At 39.4% G+C, this 19,531-nt stretch overlaps 1 protein-coding gene across 1 annotated transcript in view; it reads right to left on the bottom strand.

Moving 5' to 3' along the window:
- The window catches only part of LOC140727240 (sentrin-specific protease 2-like), a 90,948-nt gene that overhangs the window by 49,999 nt on the left and 21,418 nt on the right, over positions 1 to 19,531 (bottom strand). Inside the window, exons 3-7 of the mRNA XM_073044504.1 lie at positions 17,110 to 17,165; positions 11,885 to 12,024; positions 10,406 to 10,481; positions 4,328 to 4,403; positions 3,567 to 3,687 (exon numbers count right to left, since the gene is read on the bottom strand). Of these exons, the coding sequence (XP_072900605.1) occupies positions 3,567 to 3,687; positions 4,328 to 4,403; positions 10,406 to 10,481; positions 11,885 to 12,024; positions 17,110 to 17,165 (469 nt within the window). The remainder of the gene's footprint in view (positions 1 to 3,566; positions 3,688 to 4,327; positions 4,404 to 10,405; positions 10,482 to 11,884; positions 12,025 to 17,109; positions 17,166 to 19,531) is intronic.

The following is a 19,531-nucleotide window of genomic DNA, read 5'->3' as shown; positions in this document are numbered from 1 at the left end:
AAGGATGGGGTAATTGGTGTAAGGTAGAAGAAGTGTGCAGAGTCTGCAAGGAAAGATAGGCACTTAGTTTATAGGGCAAAATTCCAGTCTGTGGGATGGGTTGAAGTGTGTCTATTTTAGTGCAAGAATTATTAGGAACTAGGGTAATGAACTTAGAGCATGGGTCAGTACATGGAACTTTGATGTTGTGGCCATTACAGAGACTTGGTTGTCACAAGGGCAGGACTGGATGCTAGATGCTCCGGGGTTTTATATGTTTCAAAAGGAACAGGGAAGGAGGTAGAAGAGGTGGGCAGTGTCTTTGCTAATCAGGGATGATATCATAGCTACAGAAAGGAAGGATGTTGTGGAGAGATTGTCCACTGAATTAGTGTAGGTGGAAGTCAGAAACAGGATAGGAACAGTCATTCTATTAGGAGTCATCTACAGTATAGAACCTCAATAGCAACAGGGACACTGAGGAACAGATCAGGAAGAACAGATGTTGGAAAGGTGCAAAAATAACAGGGTTGTTGTCACGGGGGAACTTCAACTACCCTAATGTTGATTGGTATTTCTTCAGTGCAAAAGGTTTGTATGGGTCCAGAATTTGTTAGGTATTTCCAGGAAGGATTCCTGACTTAATACGTTGACAAGTCTACTAGGAGAGGCCATACTGGATTTGGTGCTAGGCAATAAACCAGGTCAGGTGGCAGATCCTTCAGCGGATGAGCACTTCGGAGATAGTGACCACAACTCTCGGAGCTTTACCATAGTCTTGGAGAGGATTGGGAGCGGACGGTAGGGGAAAATATTTAATTATATTATTAAAGAGGAACTGGGGAGCATAAATTGGAAACACATGTACTCAGGAAATATCACAACAGAAATGTGGAGGTTGTTTAGGGAGCACTTGCTGGGGGTTCTGGATAGGTTTGTCCCACTGAGGCAGGGAAAGGATGGCAGGGTGAAGGAACCATGGTTGACACAAGATGAAGAACATCTAGTCAAAAGGAAGAAAGAAGCTTACTTATGGTTCAGGAAGCAATGATTAGACAGGGATGTAGAATTATAGAGTAGCCAGAAAAGAGCTGAAGAATGGACATAGGAGAGCTAGAATGGGGCATGAGAAAACCTTGGCGAGTAGGATTAAGCAAAACCCCAAGGTGTTCTACTTGTATATGAAGGACAGGAGGATGAATAGAAGGAGGGTAGGACTAATCAGGGATGGTAAATAATCACAAGCCTGTAGTTAGAGGAGGTAGGGGAGGTCTTTAATGAATATGTTCTTCAGTAGGAAAACAACAAGAGGGTCCTTGACAATTATGCAGACAATGTAAAACATAAGCTAGGTCATGTTGATGTTAATAAAGAGGATGTGCTAGAACTTCTATAAGACATTAGGATAAATATGTCCCCAGAGCCAGATGGGATGTTGCCCAGGTTAATATTGGAAGAGACTACTGCACTCTTGGTGAAGATCTTTGCATACTCTCTGGCCACAAGAGTACTACCAAGTGACTGGAAGGTGGCAAATGTTATTCAAGAAGGGGTGTATGGATAATCCTGGGAATTATAAATCAGAGAGTCTTACTTCAGTGGTGGGCAAATTATTGGAGACGATTCTTAGAGACAGGATTTATGAGTATTTGGAGAAGCATAGTCTGTTTAGGGATAGTCAGCATGACTTTGTGAGAGGTAAATCATGCCTCATGAGCCTGATTGTGATAAAGTGCTTTGACACATATCAACTCCTGCCTGAGAAGTGACTTGGATCTGTTCCAATTTGCCTATCACAACAAGTCTACAGCAGATGCCATTTCATTGGCTCTTCACATAACTGGCAACATCTGGACACTGAAGATGCATACACCAGGATGCTTTTTAATCAACGACAGCTCAGCACTCAATACCATCATCACCTCAAACTAATCAACAAGTTTCAAGTCCTTAGCCTCAATACCACCTTGTGCAACTTGATCCTCAATTTCCTCACTTGCAGACTTCAGTTTCAAATGGTAAAAACATCTCCTCAATCTCCATCAGCACAAGGTGCACCACAAGGCTGTGTGCTTATCCTCCTAGTCTAATCACTTTATACTTATGAATTTAGGCTAAGCCCTAACTCCAATGTTATAGTTAAGTTTGCTGATGACACTACTGTCATTGCTGAATCAAACATGGTGACAAATCAGCATATAGGAGGGAGCTCGAAAATCTGGCCGAGTGGTGCCCGAACTCAATGTCAACAAGACCAAAGAGTTGATCAGTATGTTGGTGTGTTGGCCTTCATTAGTCAGAGGATTGAGGTAATGATGCAGCTCTCTAAAACCCTGGTTAGACCACTCTTGGAATGTTGTGTCTAGTTCTGGTCGCCTCATTATTGTAAGGATGTAGAAGCTTTAGAGAGGGTACAGAAGAAATCTACCAGAATACTGCCTAGACTAGAGGTCATGTCTTATGAAAATAGGTTGAGTGACCTCTAAAGGCCAATATATACTTCTATGTCAAATCTACGCCATATGGCATAGCCGCATACCCTATGCCTTAGCCTGACACACACCTCCCCAAAAATGTAACTACACGTCGTAGCGACGGAGACCGCAACAACTATGATTGGTCCACTTAGTAGCATCGCATTTCCTCCTACGCATTTCCGGTTGCTTGACACCAGTTCATAGCTACCTGTTATAGCCTGTTGACTTCCACCTGAAGCTAAACCTCGAATGGTGATTGCCAGTGTCTGAGTAACATCTATAAGCATACTGTGCGTACACAGTTGCAAAATAAATGGTTGTAGACGATAAACCAAATTGGAGGAAAGTTTAGGGGGAGGATGTGAAAGATGCTTTTTTAAAAACACAGTGAATAGTGGTTTCAGGGATGGTGGTAGAGGCAGATACATTAGGGGCATTAAAGAAACTCTTAGAGAGGCACATGAATGATAGAAGCATGGAGGGGGAAGGATCTTAGGATGGAAGGAGGGAAGTTATGTAGGATTACATGTAGGAGGGAAGGATCTTAGAGTCAGTTAAAAGGTTGGCACAACAGTGTTACCCAAAGGGCTTATACTGTGCTGCAATGTTCCAACTGCCCTTTTTTTGCCTTGTACCATTATCTTTCCATGCCATCAAACCACAGAATGTCTTACAATCCCAGCCATACAGCATCCAAATAGCCCCTTTGGCCCACCACATCCAGGCGTTCATCAGGTACCCAGCTATACTAATCCCTCCTACCAGCACTTAACCTATAGCCTTCTATGCTTCAGCAATTCAAGTACTTACCTAGATATATACTGTTTGAGTACCTGCTTCCACCACCCCCTCAGTCAGGGTGTTCCAGATTCCAGTGAAACCTGTTCCCCTGATGATGGTGTTAAAAGCTTAAGGACATAGATTTAGAATACGGAGAAAAAATTTCTTACTATCTACCATGACCTTGCCTCTCAAAAATCTTGCTTACCTCTATCAGTTCCCCTTCAATTCATTTGCTCTAAGGAAAATAAATCCAACTTGTCTAGTCACACTTGACAAATGGTGAGAATTGCCAGCAATTTCTAATATTATTTCAGCTCTATTGTTCACCTGGATCACAGTGCTGTGCCTGACATCTTTCCTTATTGATGGCGGCGTCGATGGAAGACTGTGGTGCTGTCGGGGAAAAGAACACAGTTCACTAGCTTCTCCTGGAAGCTGATGGACTTTTCTGTCAAAGAAAAATACAGGATTTATTAAGCACCATTTCAAATTTACTCAGTGCCTTTATAATGCTGTTGATATGTCCCTGTCCAGGAACACGAGCAATGTTCCATCCAATAGACAATTTAGGAATGAGAAGTTGCAAATAATGACCCCAGTGCTGTGTGTTGTTCAGCACGAGAAACTGGCTGGAAATATCTTTGGAGTATAGCAAGAGTAACATTGTTCAGGTGGGAGAAAGATTTTACTTGTTTAAAGTAGAAGGACAGTCAGTCTTACATATTTTCCTTTACACTTCATTTAAGGTAAAATGCAAGCAGAGTCACTTGCAAAAATAGAGATTTTTTCGAATTTAAAATTATTTTCAATATTTTTATTAATTTTCAATATTTTATTAATTTCACATAGAAGAATACTATGTACTCGGTACTATTCTATTTTTTTAAATTCAAAATTTAAAATTCTATCTCAGTGTTTTTGTAGTGTGATGCTACTCTCCAGCAGTTTTAGTGACTTGTCTTTAAGTACTTAGCAGTATTCCTGCTGCATAATGTCACTGACGCAATGCTTGCAAACACACAAATGTATTTCAAGACCAACAAAAATAACAGATAACATGGCTTTGTTACACATCAAGCTATACCTACTTTTGCTTTATCTTGTCAAATTCACACACTTTCCTTTCATTCCCACGGATCTCCTTCCTCAGTTCTTGGTCAACATCTAACAAAATTAGTAACCAAAAAGCACCATGAATCTGCATCTTTAGGCCAGATCATCCCTGTAAGAAGTTGCTTTAATTACACAATGAATAGTCAAAGGTGCACATCTAATGTGCTAAATTATATAAAGCATTGAATCTCACTAATTACCGTAGATTCCGGATTTTAAGCCGCTACTTTTTTCCCACATTTTGAACAGCTTTGAACTCTGCGGCCTTTAATACGGAGCGGCTAATACATTATTTTTTTCATGCCGCCAAAAACATTTTGCCTCATAACAGTAGACCAATAAAATTGATGAGTAGTTCACAGAGGTCCAATGAAATTGTACGATAAATCAAGCGCACTTTCACAATTAAATTATTGTAAATCAGTCATTTGTACTCACCCTCATCAACATGGAAAACACTCGAAGAAAAGCATTGTGCTGCCTTTATGGCAGTTATTTAGTTTATAATATTTTCGCTTAGTAATTCATTTTCTAGTTAAAGTTAGAACTGTTTTAACTATATTTGTTTTCTGTACTACATCGCGGGATGCTATGACATCACACCCGGTTTCGCCGCGTCTTGTGGGATACCGGTTTGCGATAAACGGGACGGCGGGGGGGAGCGGCGGAGCGGCTTTGGATCTGAGCAAACGCTGCTTTTAAGTTAAAGGCGATCAATAACTTTTCCTGGTAGGCTGCAGTATATATATTTTTTACCAGTCGTTAGGAGATATTGGAATGTTGTTCAGTAAAAAAGTATATGCAACGTATATTTAAAAGTAGCCGCGTTACAGGCACGGTTCGAAAAAAAGCATTTGCAATATGTATTTGTTTATGTTACCATATGGATTTAATTAAAAGTTAAAAAATCCTCACGTGTAATATCTTTCTGTGTAAATATCTCATATTACAACGTGGGACACCTGCGGCCTAAAATCCGGTGCGGCCTGTACAAGTAAAAAATTGATTTTATTTCTAAAATTAGAGCCAGCGGCTTTTAATCAGGTGCGCTCTGTAGTCCGGAATCTACGGTACATTTTCCTTGTTTGACTTATGGTAAAAATTGTCACTGGAAGGTCAATGTGACAAAATATAGAGAAAAATGTCAACACTAAATGGAAACATTCCGATCAAGACAATTCTAAGGAATACTGAGATAGAATTAATCATAATTTATTGTAAAAATAATACAGATAAACAGTTAAGTGTGAAATACACAATGGCTCTAAAATTTGCTAATGATGCTTGGACATAGTAACAAAATACAGCATTACAATTTTTGTTAAATCAGCATGACTAAGATTTTTACTAGGTTGTGAATTGAATTGAATTTCAGTTTATTGTCATTTAGAAACCACAAATACAATGCAGTTAAAAAAAATGAGACAACACCTCCAGAATGATATCACAAAAGCACATGACAAAACAGACTACACCAGAAAATCCACATAACGTTTGGCAATCCCCAATCCAGAGTCTGGAGAGGCTGCTGTGTATTAATATCATGCTAACATCTTAGTGCATTCCCTGGAAAGGAGCTCCAAATCCACCAGACAAAACAAGTGATCCCCACCCATTTTCTTTCAAAGAAAGCAGGAAACCCAGTATTTTCCCAACTCCATGGGCTTCTTACAAATTTTCCAAATAGTCTTTGCTCTGTTTTATTCATGTCCAAAAATGGCTTTCACTAGTCCATTCAACACACACAAAATTCTGGAGGAACTCAGCAGCATCTGCAGATTTTCTCTTGTTCACCAGCCCATTACTGTGCCTCAATACAGAACCTGGCTCCCATGCCTTTATTCTAGACTGAGACAACGTGTCCAGGGAAACTATCTTCCGAACCAAATAAATAGCCTATGATTGGAAAGGAGCTTCAAGGGATCATAGTGGAAATGGAGGTGAAAGGCAAAAGATAATGGTAAATCTAGGCAGAGGGAAACAAAGATTAGGACTATAGGAAATAGAACAAAAACAACATGGGAACAGGCTCTTCAGACTGTCATGTCTACACTGAACATGATGCCAAACTAAATTTTGTCTGCCTGTACATGATCCCTGCACGTCTATCTAAAATGTCTCCTAACACACTATTATATTCCTCTCACTAAAATGTATGTCCTCTAACATTTCCATCTTGGGAAAAAGATTCTGACTGCATATGCCAGCTATTTGAATCTGTCCATCTTTGTTACTAATGCTGCATTTCCAGTTAATGATTTTGCATCACAAATGAGAAAAGATGAAGGTATTGAGGGATACAGATTAAATGGGTTGTGAAGAAAAGGTCTGTGGATGAAATCCTGAAGACTAAATGAGAGAAGGGAAAAGGTTAGGAAATGCAAATGGAGTCTTAAAGAGGTACTCAATATCAGGTAGAGATTTGGCTTCTATTTTTCTTTTGCTCCTGTTTCTCTCCATTAATGCTGCTCTACATAAATGCTTTCTGCAAGAAGATGAATCTCAAGGATATATATACTTTAAACTTTTCTGTTTCAGGCTTGCAGCATCTGCTGTGTTTTGAAATTAGTTATTACGATACAATTACAATTAGTTATTACAAAGTTCAATGGAACAATACCCTAGCAGGGAAGACAGTGAAACAAAAATGACAGGTATTTCTGGGAATAATGCAGAAGGTGCAGGATTGGTTCATTCCAAAGAGGAAGAAAGATCCTAAGGGGAGTAAGGGGTGACCGTGGCTGACGAGGGAAGTAAAGGGCAGTATAAAAATAAAAGAGAAGTATAACATAGCAAAGATGAGCGGGAAACCAGAGGACTGGGAAGCTTTTAAAGAGCAACAGAAGATAACAAAAAAGGCAATACGCCAAGAAAAAATGAGGTACGAAGGTAAACTAGCCAAGAATATAAAGGAGGATAGTAAAAGCTTCTTTAGGTATATGAATAGCAAACAAATAGTTAAGACCAAAATTGGGCCATTGAAGACAGAAACGGGTGAATTTATTATGGGGAACAAGGAAATGGCAGACAAGTTGAACAGGTACTTTGGATCTGTCTTCACTAGGGAAGACACAAACAATCTCCCAGATGGAATAGTGGCCAAAGGAACTAGGGTAAAGGATGAACTGAAGGAAATTTATATTAGACAAGAAACGGTGTTGGATAGACTGTTGGGTCTGAAGGCTGATAAGTCCCTGGGACCTGATGGTCTGCATCCCAGGGTGCTTAAAGAGGCTCTAGAAATCGTAGACGCATTGGTGATCATTTTCCAATGTTCTATAGATTCAGGAACAGTTCCTGCTGATTGGTGGGTGGCTAATGTTGTCCCACTTTTCAAGAAGGGAGGGAGAGAGAGAACGGAATTGTGGACCGGTTGGCCTGACGTCTGTGGTGGGAAAGATGCTGGAGTCAATTATAAAAGAGGAAATTACGACACATTTGGATAGCAGTAGAAGGATTAGTCTGAGTCAGCATGGAATTATGAAGGGAAAATCTGCTTGACTAGTCTTCTGGAGTTTTTTGAGGATGTAACTATGAAAATGGACAAGGGAGAGCCAGTGGATGTAGTGTGCCTGGACTTCCATAAAGTTTTTGATAAAGTTCCACATAGGAGATTAGTGGGCAAAATTAGGGCACATGGTATTGGGGGCAGAGTGCTGACATGGATTGAGAATTGGCTGGCTGACAGGAAACAAAGAGTAGTGATTAACGGGTCCCTTTCGGAATGGCAGGCTGTGACCAGTGGGGTACCGCAAGGTTCAGTGCTGGGACCGCAGCTGTTTACAATATACATTAATGATTTAGATGAAAGGATTAAAAGTAACATTAGCAAATTTGCTGATGACACAAAGCTGGGTGGCAGTGTGAAATGTCAGGAGGATGTTATGAGAATGCAGGGTGACTTGGACAGGTTGGGTGAGTGGGCAAAAGTATAGCAGATGCAGTTTAATGTGGATAAATGTGAGGTTATCCACTTTGGTGGCAAGAACAGGAAGGCAGATTACTATCTAAATGGAGTCAAGTTAGGAAAAGGGGAAGTACAACGAGATCTAGGTGTTCTTGTACATCAGTCAATGAAAGCAAGCATGCAGGTACAGCAGGCAGTGAAGAAAGCTAATGGCATGCTGGCTTTTATAACAAGAGGAATTGAGTATAGGAGTAAAGAGGTCCTTCTGCAGTTGTACAGGGCCCTGGTGAGACCCCATCTGGAGTATTGTGTGCAGTTTTGGTCTCCAAATTTGAGGAAGGACATTCTTAATATTGAGGGAGTGCAGCGTAGGTTCACAAGGTTAATTCCCGGAATGGCAGGACTGTCATATGTTGAAAAATTGGAGCGACTAGGCTTGTATACACTGGAATTTAGAAGAATGAGAGGGATCTGATTGAAACATATAAGATTATTAAGGGATTGGATACACTGGAGGCAGGAAGCATGTTCCAGCTGATAGGTGAGTCCAGAACTAGAGGCCACAATTTAAGAATAAGGGGTAGGCCATTTAGAACAGAGATGCAGAAACTTTTTTTTTCACCCAGAGTGAAAAAGCAGTGGTTTTTTTCACTTTTTTTTTCACCCAGAGTGGTGGATACGTGGAATGCTCTGCCCCAGAAGGCAGTGGAGGCCAAGTCTCTGGATGCATTCAAGAGGGAGTTAGATAGAGCTCTTATAGATAGCAGGGTCAAGGGATATGGGGAGAGGGCAGGGACGGGGTACTGATTGTGTATGATCAGCCATGATCACAGTGAATGGCGGTGCTGGCTAGAAGGGCTGAATGGCCTACCCCTGCACCTACTATTTATTGTCTATTCCTTTCACAACTTTATGAAATTATATTAGGTCTCCCCTGAGAAAATAACCCAAGGCTGTCCACCCTTTCCCTACAGCTCAAACTGACTCATCCAGGCAACATTCTGCAACCTTTTCAAATTCTCCATGCCCTTCATGTAATGCTTGAGCAACCAGAATTGCACACAATGAGAATTTGCACACAAACTAGTATCAAAAATTTGGAATGCCAAAAACTTCTGTTCGAAAGCAATAACAAAGAACAAGAAGCAGGAGCCCAATAAGAACAAAATAAGAAGCTTCAACACCTGTTGGCTCATCACAACTACAGGTTGTAAATCAATCTCAGAAGATGAAAGTTGAGGCAGAGAGCCCTAAAATATAGTACAGATTTAGCAACAGTATGATTTAATTTCTAAAAATACATCAAATGTTCTGAAAATCTTCAGCAAGTTTCTCTCCAGAGACTGTCTAAACTACTTCATATTTTCTGATTAAATTTCAGATTTCCAGTATTTGTTTTTATAGATTTCTTTTTCTATATTATAGATGATATATGACATTAACATTGAGAAGAGCAGAGTTCATTGGTTCTGATCAGATGGTTTAGTTAGAATTGTTGGATGATTAGATGTTAATATCAGTCATCTTAGATCCCCGAAGATTCCTTTACTTTAAAATCTTTTTATTATTATTATCCAAAATAACAAGAGTACATCGAAGTAAGTATAACACTTACAATGTCTCAAAGGGAAAAAAAACAATATTAAGGATTGAAAAATATGGTGACACAAAAAAAAGAAAGAAAAAACCTACTAAAGCAAGAAAAAGGTGAAAAAAAAACCCATTAGGTGTTCAACCCCGGAGCCATGCGTCATACAAAAAGCTTCTAAAGATAAACATCAAACTGCCAGCAAAAAAAATTATACCAAAATTTACAATTAGATTGTGGAGGAAATCTATCAATGAACTCAAATGGTAGTAACGAACAAATGAACCTCATCTTTTCTCAAAATCAAACATAGGTTCGAAGGTTCGACTTCCAATTTTCTCCAAACTAAGACATAACATCACTTGAGAGAACCATTGTGACAGAGTGGGAGCCAACGCCAGCTTCCACATCTCTGAAGATTCCAATATGAACTGCAGGGGAACAGCGTTCTTCCTTCCAAGTCCAGGCTTTCAATATATACAAGAGATAGAGTATTACAGAGAAATACATGGCAGACTATGGGAAGATCTGTACCAACAAATGTAAGCTTAGACTCACCCAATTTTAAATCCGCTCTTGATAAAGGGTGCCGAGAATTGGAGTCACGAAGATCAGTCAGGGAGGAAGAAAGTTCCTTAAAGGAGGGAGATGTATTAGTAATGTCTAATATAAACAAAACATAATAACCTATTACTGCATTGTAAAAATAAAGATTCTGGATAGTCAAATACACTAAAATGTTAACAATCAATGTTTTTCCATATTTTCCCACCTTGTTTGTCCCCTAAATTGGGCAATAATTTACATACAAAAGCAATGCACAATACAAATCATAAGTTACTGGCTGAAGAGAAAGAGTTAACTTGCGAGATGTGAAATACCACATTAATAATTAAAAGACTCCTGTCACGTGGTGAATGGACTCAAAAAAGGACATCACCTCTGCAATGTTCCCATAATTTTCATAAATGCTGTTTATCTGCCCATTAAAGAACAACATTTATGGTGCTACTGTAAGTAGTCCAGAACTCAGGAGAATACAGGAGGGTAGGATTCACTGCTACCCTGTACATCACGTTATGATGTTAAGTGCCTTGCTTGTTCTCAGATATCCTTCTCCTCAAGAGGTCAACAGCTGCGCTGCTATACGGAAGGTGATGGTAAAATTCATCAACAAGATCTAATCACTGAGAGATAATTCCTAGGATATGTAAAGATACTACCAATACCTTCTCTGAAATTCCTTTATTAAATGCAATGGAATGATAAGTCAGCCAATGTCAGCATCAGCATCTTCTGTCCGGTCAACATCTCCAGAATGAGGCCCTAATTACACCACGGCTGTATAGGACAAGCCTTGTCGCTTGTATATCACTGATTCTTGAAACAGACACTAATCCAAATCACATCATAGGACAATATAACCAGGCTGACCATAGACAAGATTCAAAGACATGCCCCCATGGAAAAGAAATGCAACATCTCTACTGACTGTTGGGAATTTCTGGCCCATGGTCACGTAGTGGGGAAGTTCATTCAGGATGGTTCAAGTACATCAAGTCCAAGATTCAAAAAACATTAACTTTACATTTATCTAAGGATGCAGCAAAAAACTTAAGAAGCAAGCTAGAACAAAATTAATGCAGGTTATGGCCAGCTACTTGGAATGATGCAAGTCAGATGCTGAGACTCTCAGTTATTAACCAGATCCTCAAGGAGCCTGACTGCATAAGGAACTAGAGGGAACACAAGAAGTATTTAAAACTACGAGGCATCCATCTATGAGGCTCGCATAATTCACGGACATGATCTTCCCTGAACAGCAGTTGCACTGAAGCAACAGAGAGGCTCTTCATATTGTAAGGGACAGCTGTGGAGTACAGGTTTGAAACAGCTCCAATACCCTCCCCATGGATCTCCTCTACAATTTATAACTTTATAGTTACAGTATTACAGACAATACATTTATCATGATGGTTTCCTTTGACTATCTTAACTATTTTCAAAAAATTAGGCATGACTGATCACATCACTGACCTGTTTCAATGGTTGTTTCGAATTCCTCTGCACTGAGGATGTGGATTCTACTTGCATGACTTGGTAACCAAAAGGTGACACTGATTTTATATAGCTGACAAATGTCGTTAAAGACTTCTTAATGGCATTCACAAAGTCATCTAGAAAACAAAGAACAATTTTTCTGCTGGTGACTGAATTTTGCTCCATTTCCCTCTTCTGACCATGTTTGCTTGCCAAGACAGACTGAAGGTATATTGCAGGGCCCCAGCTAAAGCCTGCAGTTCATTGACAGGATGTTCAAAGTTCTAAATAAACTATTAAAGTATGGTGGATTCTTGTTAATTGGGCCTTCGGTTAATTGGGTCAGCTACTAATTTGGGACAACTCTTAAAGTTATCAAAAAGCAAGAATACTGCCGGAATTCCCTTTGCCACTTAATGGGGGCAGGAGACTTCTGAACAGGTTCTAACTAGCGTCAGTTGCATGTACATGTGGCCCTTAGACGCTACACTAGCTTAGAGTGAACAGTTTTTAAATAGCATCTATGTTCAAAAAGCTGTGTTCATTGTCACTGATAGTTGACAAGAAATAAGCAGTAAGACAATTCCAAACTATTTTGCTCACTGTGATTTCAAGCATTTAGGCTTGGAGATGCCAGAAACAATTGGGAGTGAAAATGTAACAATTTCACTAGTTCAACAAATTAGGAACTAAACATTCATCTTGAATGTTACAATGAAAATGAAGATTTGGAAGATGCAATGTTGATATTATTATATGAAGGAAGTATTGTGTCTGCACTCGGTGTCTGTGCTGATTTTGTTCATTGTGTGCACTGGATGAATTCCTCCTTCAATAACCATTAGGAACTAACACACAGTTTTATAGTACTGTAGTACTATTAGTAGTGCTCTATATTTTAATTAAATACATAATTTATTACTCATTTGTCTTTCTTAACTATTTCCATGAAACTCCAGCTAATTGGGGCAGTCACTTAAGGGGCCAAAATGCACTGGTGCAAACTCTGTGCAAATACAAAAAGAAAGAAAAACCAAAACAACAACAACGATAGATAGATAGATATCAAGAATATGAGATGAAAACTCCTTAGAACAGATCAATGTTTGGGAGAGTGAAGTTGAGTGAACCTGATATTTCAAAAGCTTGATGGTTGGGGGGTAATAACTGTTCCTGAACCTTGTGGTGTGGGTCCCACCTTCCGGATGGCAGCCATGAGAAGAGAGCATGGTCTTGATGATGGATGCTTCTTTCCAGTGATACTGTTCCATGTGGATGTGCTCAATGATGGGGAGGGCTTTGCTCGTGATGGACTGGGCTGTATCCACTACTTCTGGTAGGCTTTTCCATTCAAGGGCATTGGTGTTTCCATACAGACCATGATGTAGCCAGCCAATATACTCTTGTATCTATAGATGTCTGTCAAAGTCTTAGATGACATGCTGAATCTTTGCAAACTTCTAAGAAAGTAGAGTCGTTGCCATGCCTTCTTTGTAAAGGCACTTACATGCTGGACCTAGGATAGATCCTCTGAAATTATAATGCTGAGGAATTTAAAGTTATTGACCCTCTCCACCCCGATCCCCTGTGGAGAACTAGCACTTGGATTTCCAGTTTCCTCATCCTGCAGTCAATAATCAGCTCTTTGTTTTCATTGACAATGAAAACAACCATTCCACCAGATTTTCAATCTCCCTCCTATGTATTGATTTGTCACCACCTTTGACTTGGCCAATGACAGTAGTGTCATCAGCAAACTTGATCCAGTTGTACAAGGAGGTATTGAGGCCTATGTTTTGGAGCTTATTGTTTACTTTTGAGGGGTTGAGAGCATTGAATGCAGAGTTGTAGTCAATGAAGAGCACCCTGATGTATGCATCTTCATTGTCTAGATGTTCCAAGGTTGAGTGGAGCCAATAAAATAAAATGACATGATAGCAAATGGGAGCCACCTTCCTGGAGATGAAAAACCACATTGGCACAATATCTTCCTCACTCATTGCACACAACTAAGCGGGTGCACTATTGCACCCACCATTTTAATGATACTGGGGTTCCAATGCACAGTGTCACTATTTTCATATTTTACTGACTGAAAGACTCAATTTATATCACCTACACATTTTGGACTAACCTAATCATCAACCTTCCCAGCATTGTGATCCAAGTGACTTTGACCATGGAGTACTGATGCCAGACAGGGTGGTTTGAGTATCTCAAAAAACTGCCCCTGCCATTCTAAATACTGTGGATTCTGGTTAGTTGAGCCATTGGTTAATTGGGACAACTCTTAAAGAAGAAAAAATAATGATTTATTCTGGGACATTAAGCTACTTAATTGGGACAGGAGAGTGTTGTTAAAGTTTGTAACTAATGTCAATTGTGTGCACTTGCATGGCTGTTTGACACTATACTGTGCTTAGAGTGAACAGTTTTTAAATAGCATCATTTGCTTTAGTTTGTGTTCAAAAAGTTGTAGTTTTTGTCACTGATAGTTGGTGAGACATAAACAGTAAGACATTCAGAATTAATTTGCTCACTGCAGTTTCAAGCATTCAGGCTTGGAGATACTAGAAACAGCTGGGAGTGAAAATGAAATGATTTCACAACTTCAAGAAGCTAAGAACTACTAAGAATTTGAAGGTATTGACAATCATCTTGAATGTTGAAATCAAAATGAAGATTCAGAAGATGCAATCATCAAAAGCATTATATGAATGCAGTCCACTATCTGCACTAGGCATCTGCACTTGACTTTTTTTAAATTTACAGGTTAATCCAAAAAACACGGTAGAATACACTGGATGAATGCCTCTGTTGATAATTATTAGGAACTAATACACAGTTTTATAGTACAATAGTAGTATGAGTAGTATCCTAATTTGTTCTGTATTTTATTTAAATACATATTTTTTTTTACTCAGTTAAGGGGTAGTTTGTCTTTTGTATATTTTTTAACTACTTCCGTGGAACTTTAGCTAGTTGGGGCAACCACTTAATTGGGCCAAAATGTACTGGCCCTGATTAATCCACCAATTCCATTAATCCCATCCCTTAGAATCTTCTCTAATAATTTCTCTACTGCCAACATAAGGCACTCGAATCTGTAGTTACCTGACTTATCCCTGCAGTCATTCTTAAAAAAAGGAAGAAATTAGTAAACATGTCTTTCACCAACTGACCTGCACCTAGCTTTCTATTATACCAACATTATTCAGTGAAAGACGTGCAAACAATACTGTAAACATTATGGTGCAGACTTATCCACATTTGTTCTGCATCTTAAGAGAAATATTTATACCAATAGTGCATGTTGAAGTATAATACTGCAGCTCAAAAGGAATACTCATGAGTGGCCACTTTATTAGGTACCCCTTGTGCTAATAAACTGGCCAATGAGTGTACATTCATGGTCTTCTACTACTCTAGCCCATCCACTTCAAGGTTTGGCATCTTGTATATTCAGAAATGCTCTCCTGCACACCACTGTTGTAATGTGCGGTTACTTGGGTTACTGTCGCCTTCCTGTCAGCTTGAGCCCGTCTGGCCATTCACCTCTGACTTCTTTCATTAACAAGGCTTTTTAAAAAAAAAAATTTAAAAACACAAAGAACTGCTGCTCACTGGATGTTTTTTCCTGTTTTTCACACCATTCTCTGTAAGCTCTAGAGACTGTTGTACGTGAAAATCCCAGATCAGCAGTTTCTCAAACCACCCCAATCTTGCACCACAATCATTCCACGGTCAGTCACTTACATCACATTTCTTCTCCATTTGGATGTTTAGTCTGAATGATAACTGAACCTCTTAACCATGTCTGCATGCTTTTAGGTATTGAGTTGCTGCCACATGATTGGTTGATTAGATATTTGCATTAACAAGCGGGTGTACAGCTGTACCAAACAAAGTGGCCACTAAATGTAGCTCAAAACAGTATTGCTTCATTTCAAATGATGAACGAACCATTATTCTAGCCTTCCAAAGCTCCAATATCCTCCTAAACAAAACTAATGCAAGATTCTCCTTCTTAGCATGTAATACCCAGCATCCCAGTAATCTTCCCCCAAGCCTACGTAGCTACTGGTCATCCTCTTCCCCTGTAATACAATCTCAGTTCTCGTCTCCTACATCCACCAGTGGATTGCTGGCAACTGCAATAAGCCTAAATTCTCTGGAGCTTCTTCCCAAAACATTTATTCTTTCTTAATGTTTTTAAATGCTCCCATTTTATTTCATTTGTAATCACAACTGTACTCTCTGAATCTTTTCACACTCACTCCATTTTTGCCTTGCATCTAGCAAAGTACTTCTTTCCCCTGAAAAGGGACAGCTAAAGAAAAAACATGATCTAATAACATTTCAGTTATCTTAATTCAACTTTTGGAGTGGGACTGGTGCATCTCTAGTGGCCAGGTTTCAATCCTGGCCTCTGATGTTATCTGTGTTGGTTTATGCTGGCTCCATGTGACCATGCAAATTTCCTTTAAATACTCTGAGTCCTCTTACATCTCTAAATATATGCCAATTATTAAATAAATAAGCATGCTGTGAGTGGGAGGACTGGAGTTGATGGCAACATGGGGAGAATAAAAAGGGATTAGTGTCAGATTTGTGTAAACGGGTGTTTGACGTTTGGCGAGTACTAAATGGGCCAAAAGGCTTCTGCCTGTGCTGTATGACTATGTCTTATGTGAAATGTCAGTATGAAACTTAAATCAACAGATATTAGACAGAGTTACTGTGATATTAACTCATTCCACATGGCTATGATTTCAATTTATACTAATTATTCACTCTGTCCAAAATTGTTCTCCTATCTGTTCAGTAAAGGCTCCACACATTGTGAAAACAGGTAATATTTGAGCCAATTTACCACAAAGGCAAAGAAGCAAGCAAACAAATAAACACAGTTTTTGAGCCAGAGAGGGGGAAATGACTTTTTAAAAAATTAAATATAGCCACTAAATACACTGAGAATGTGTGTGATCTGTGACCTAAACCACATTCCTTTTCTCATATTATATCACAATTTTGATGAATATAAAATCCATCAATCTCAAATTTAAAGCTGACAATCAAGTTCCAATTTTTAATCACTCTCTTTGCAATTGAACTGCTCATGGAATCCTGGGTATGGTCAAACCAGGCCTTTGTTTAAGTATAGATGAAAAACTGGTTATATAACATAGCTTAATAAAAGGTATTAACATAAAAAATCTTACCCAGCTTTTGCCTCTTTACTGATATCCATTCAGTTTCATCATTGGAAGCCTGGACACTAGAGCAAGAGACAATATTCAGAAATTTTCTTAGCCATGACTTCCCCTCTACCGCAGTAGACACAGTCCTTGGTACAGCTTATCTCATTTATTTTCTGCACTTCTACTCTCACCCTTTCTCCCTCTGGACAGAACAAGAACAGAGTTCCCCTGGCCCTTCCACATTTAACAAACTGCAGTTTCCCCCTACTCCAGACTGGACACATACTCCCTTCTCTGTATTTTGAGGAGATCTCTTTTCGCCATTCTTGGACGCAGACAGCGGTTCACCTGCATCTCTTTCAATCTAGGGTATAGCATTGAGTGCTCACATTGTGGCCCCCTCTGTATTGGCATAATGAAGCATAATTTGGGCAATCACTTTATGGATCATCTGCACTCAGGATGCAGGAATGACCTTGAGCTTCCATTGTCTGCTGCTTTAATTCTCCATTCCACTCCTACTCTGATTTATCTGCTTGCGACATCTTGCACTGTTAAAATAAGACCCAATGCAAACCCAAGGAACAACACTGACCACGGTAACATATAACCCATATGTAACCTAGCCTGCTGCTGCTGTTATAGAGGCACTCAAACAAATACAAGCAAATGGGACCAGCTCAGGAAGATACCTTCTTCAGCATGAGCGGGTTGAGGCAAATTACCTGTTTCTGACAAACACCTCATCTTCCATCAAGACACAATAAATAAAGCCTTTTGGACACAGCTTTAGATATCATAAACAGAAAACATTTTGCAGATGCTGGAAATCCAGAGGAACACAGTCTTGATGAAGGGTCTCAGCCAGCAATGTTGGCTCTTCATTTCTCTTCATAGATGCTGCCTGAACTGCTGAGTTCCTCCAGCATCTTGTGTGTTACTATATCATGTTTTTGTTTTCTCCTGTCTATACAAGAACTGTTTCTACCTGCCATCCTTTCTTTCTTCTCTGTGCATATTCTAACCTGTTGGGCAACTCCCACTGTCAAAAACCACAAAAGTAACATTACACAAAGATAATGAATTAACCTTACCCTTCATTTTATCCGACAAATTACCTTTGTTTCATCCACATTTTGCTGTTGTATGGACTCACTTATGTATTTTTCTCAGGTTTGATAGGAGTACTTCATTTGAAACTTTAACTGGTTCTCAATCCACAGATGCTGCCTGACCTGTCCAGCTTTTCCAGTGCTTTCTGTTTATTTTCTTTCCTCATGCTGACTCAGTTTTGCTTAATCCTACTCACTAAGTCCAACTACTGGGCAAATTCCATTACCTTATCTGTTACACAGATCAAACAGCTTAAGCTTAATGTGCTGATGCAGGGTTTCCACCCAAAATACCAAAAATTACTTCCCCACCCAACAGTTGCTGTTCAACCTGCTGAGTTCTTCCAGCAGTTTTTTTTTGCTCTAAATTCTGGCATTCGTTGGTCTCTTATGTCTTCAGCTTAAGGTGCTGTTAACTAAATAGTCATTAAGCCATTTCAACACATCCTATCACAAACAAATCCCTCTCCTTTCTCCTCTACTGAAAACTGGTTCTTTCTGGTTGTGATGATGGGTTGCAGACCCAAATTGTTGACAGTTCTCTTTCCATTGATGGTGCCTGACCTGAGATTTTACATCATTTTAAGTTTTTAATTCAGCAAACTATTTCCAAAAGAAAAACTTCAGTTTTAAGAATAGTCAGAGCTTTTCCTCTATACGAACTGTTTAGTCAGAGGGCCATATTCTTCAGAAAATCGTATTTGGCATGCTTACTTATTTACTACTTCAGTGCTCATATCCATTTGTAATTTGGTTTTAAAAAATTGCCTGCAGGCAGTTGAATAAGTAGTCATGATAGTCCTTATAAATATAAGATCATAAACCATAAAAGCAGAATTAGGCCACTTGGCCCATCGAATCTGCTCCACTATTCCATCATGGCTGCATTATTATCCCTGTGAACCCCATTCTCCTGCTTTGTCCCCATAAACTTTGCTGCCCTGACTAACCAGGAAACTATCACCTCTGCATTAAATATACTTAATGATTTGGCCTCCACAGCTGTCCACGGCAATGAATTTCACAGATTTACTACCATCTGGCTAACAAAATTCCTTCTCTCCTCTGTTCTAAATGGACGTCCCTCTACTCTGAGGCTGTGCCCTCTAGTCCTAGACTCACACACATCCTCTCCACATCCACTTTGTGTAGGCCTTTCGATATTTGATAGGTTTCAATGAGTTACCCCATCATTCTTCTAAACTCCAGTGAGTACAGGCCCAGAGCCATCAAATGCTCCTCATATGTTAACCCTTTCATTCTCAGAATTATTCTTCTGAACCCACTCTGGTCCCTCTCCAATGCCAGTACATCTATTGTCAGATAAAGAT

The sequence above is a fragment of the Hemitrygon akajei genome, chromosome 5 (assembly GCF_048418815.1).
Source record: "Hemitrygon akajei chromosome 5, sHemAka1.3, whole genome shotgun sequence".
Classification (NCBI taxonomy): Eukaryota; Metazoa; Chordata; class Chondrichthyes; order Myliobatiformes; family Dasyatidae; genus Hemitrygon; species Hemitrygon akajei.
This window is presented reverse-complemented; position numbering and strand designations above follow the sequence as displayed.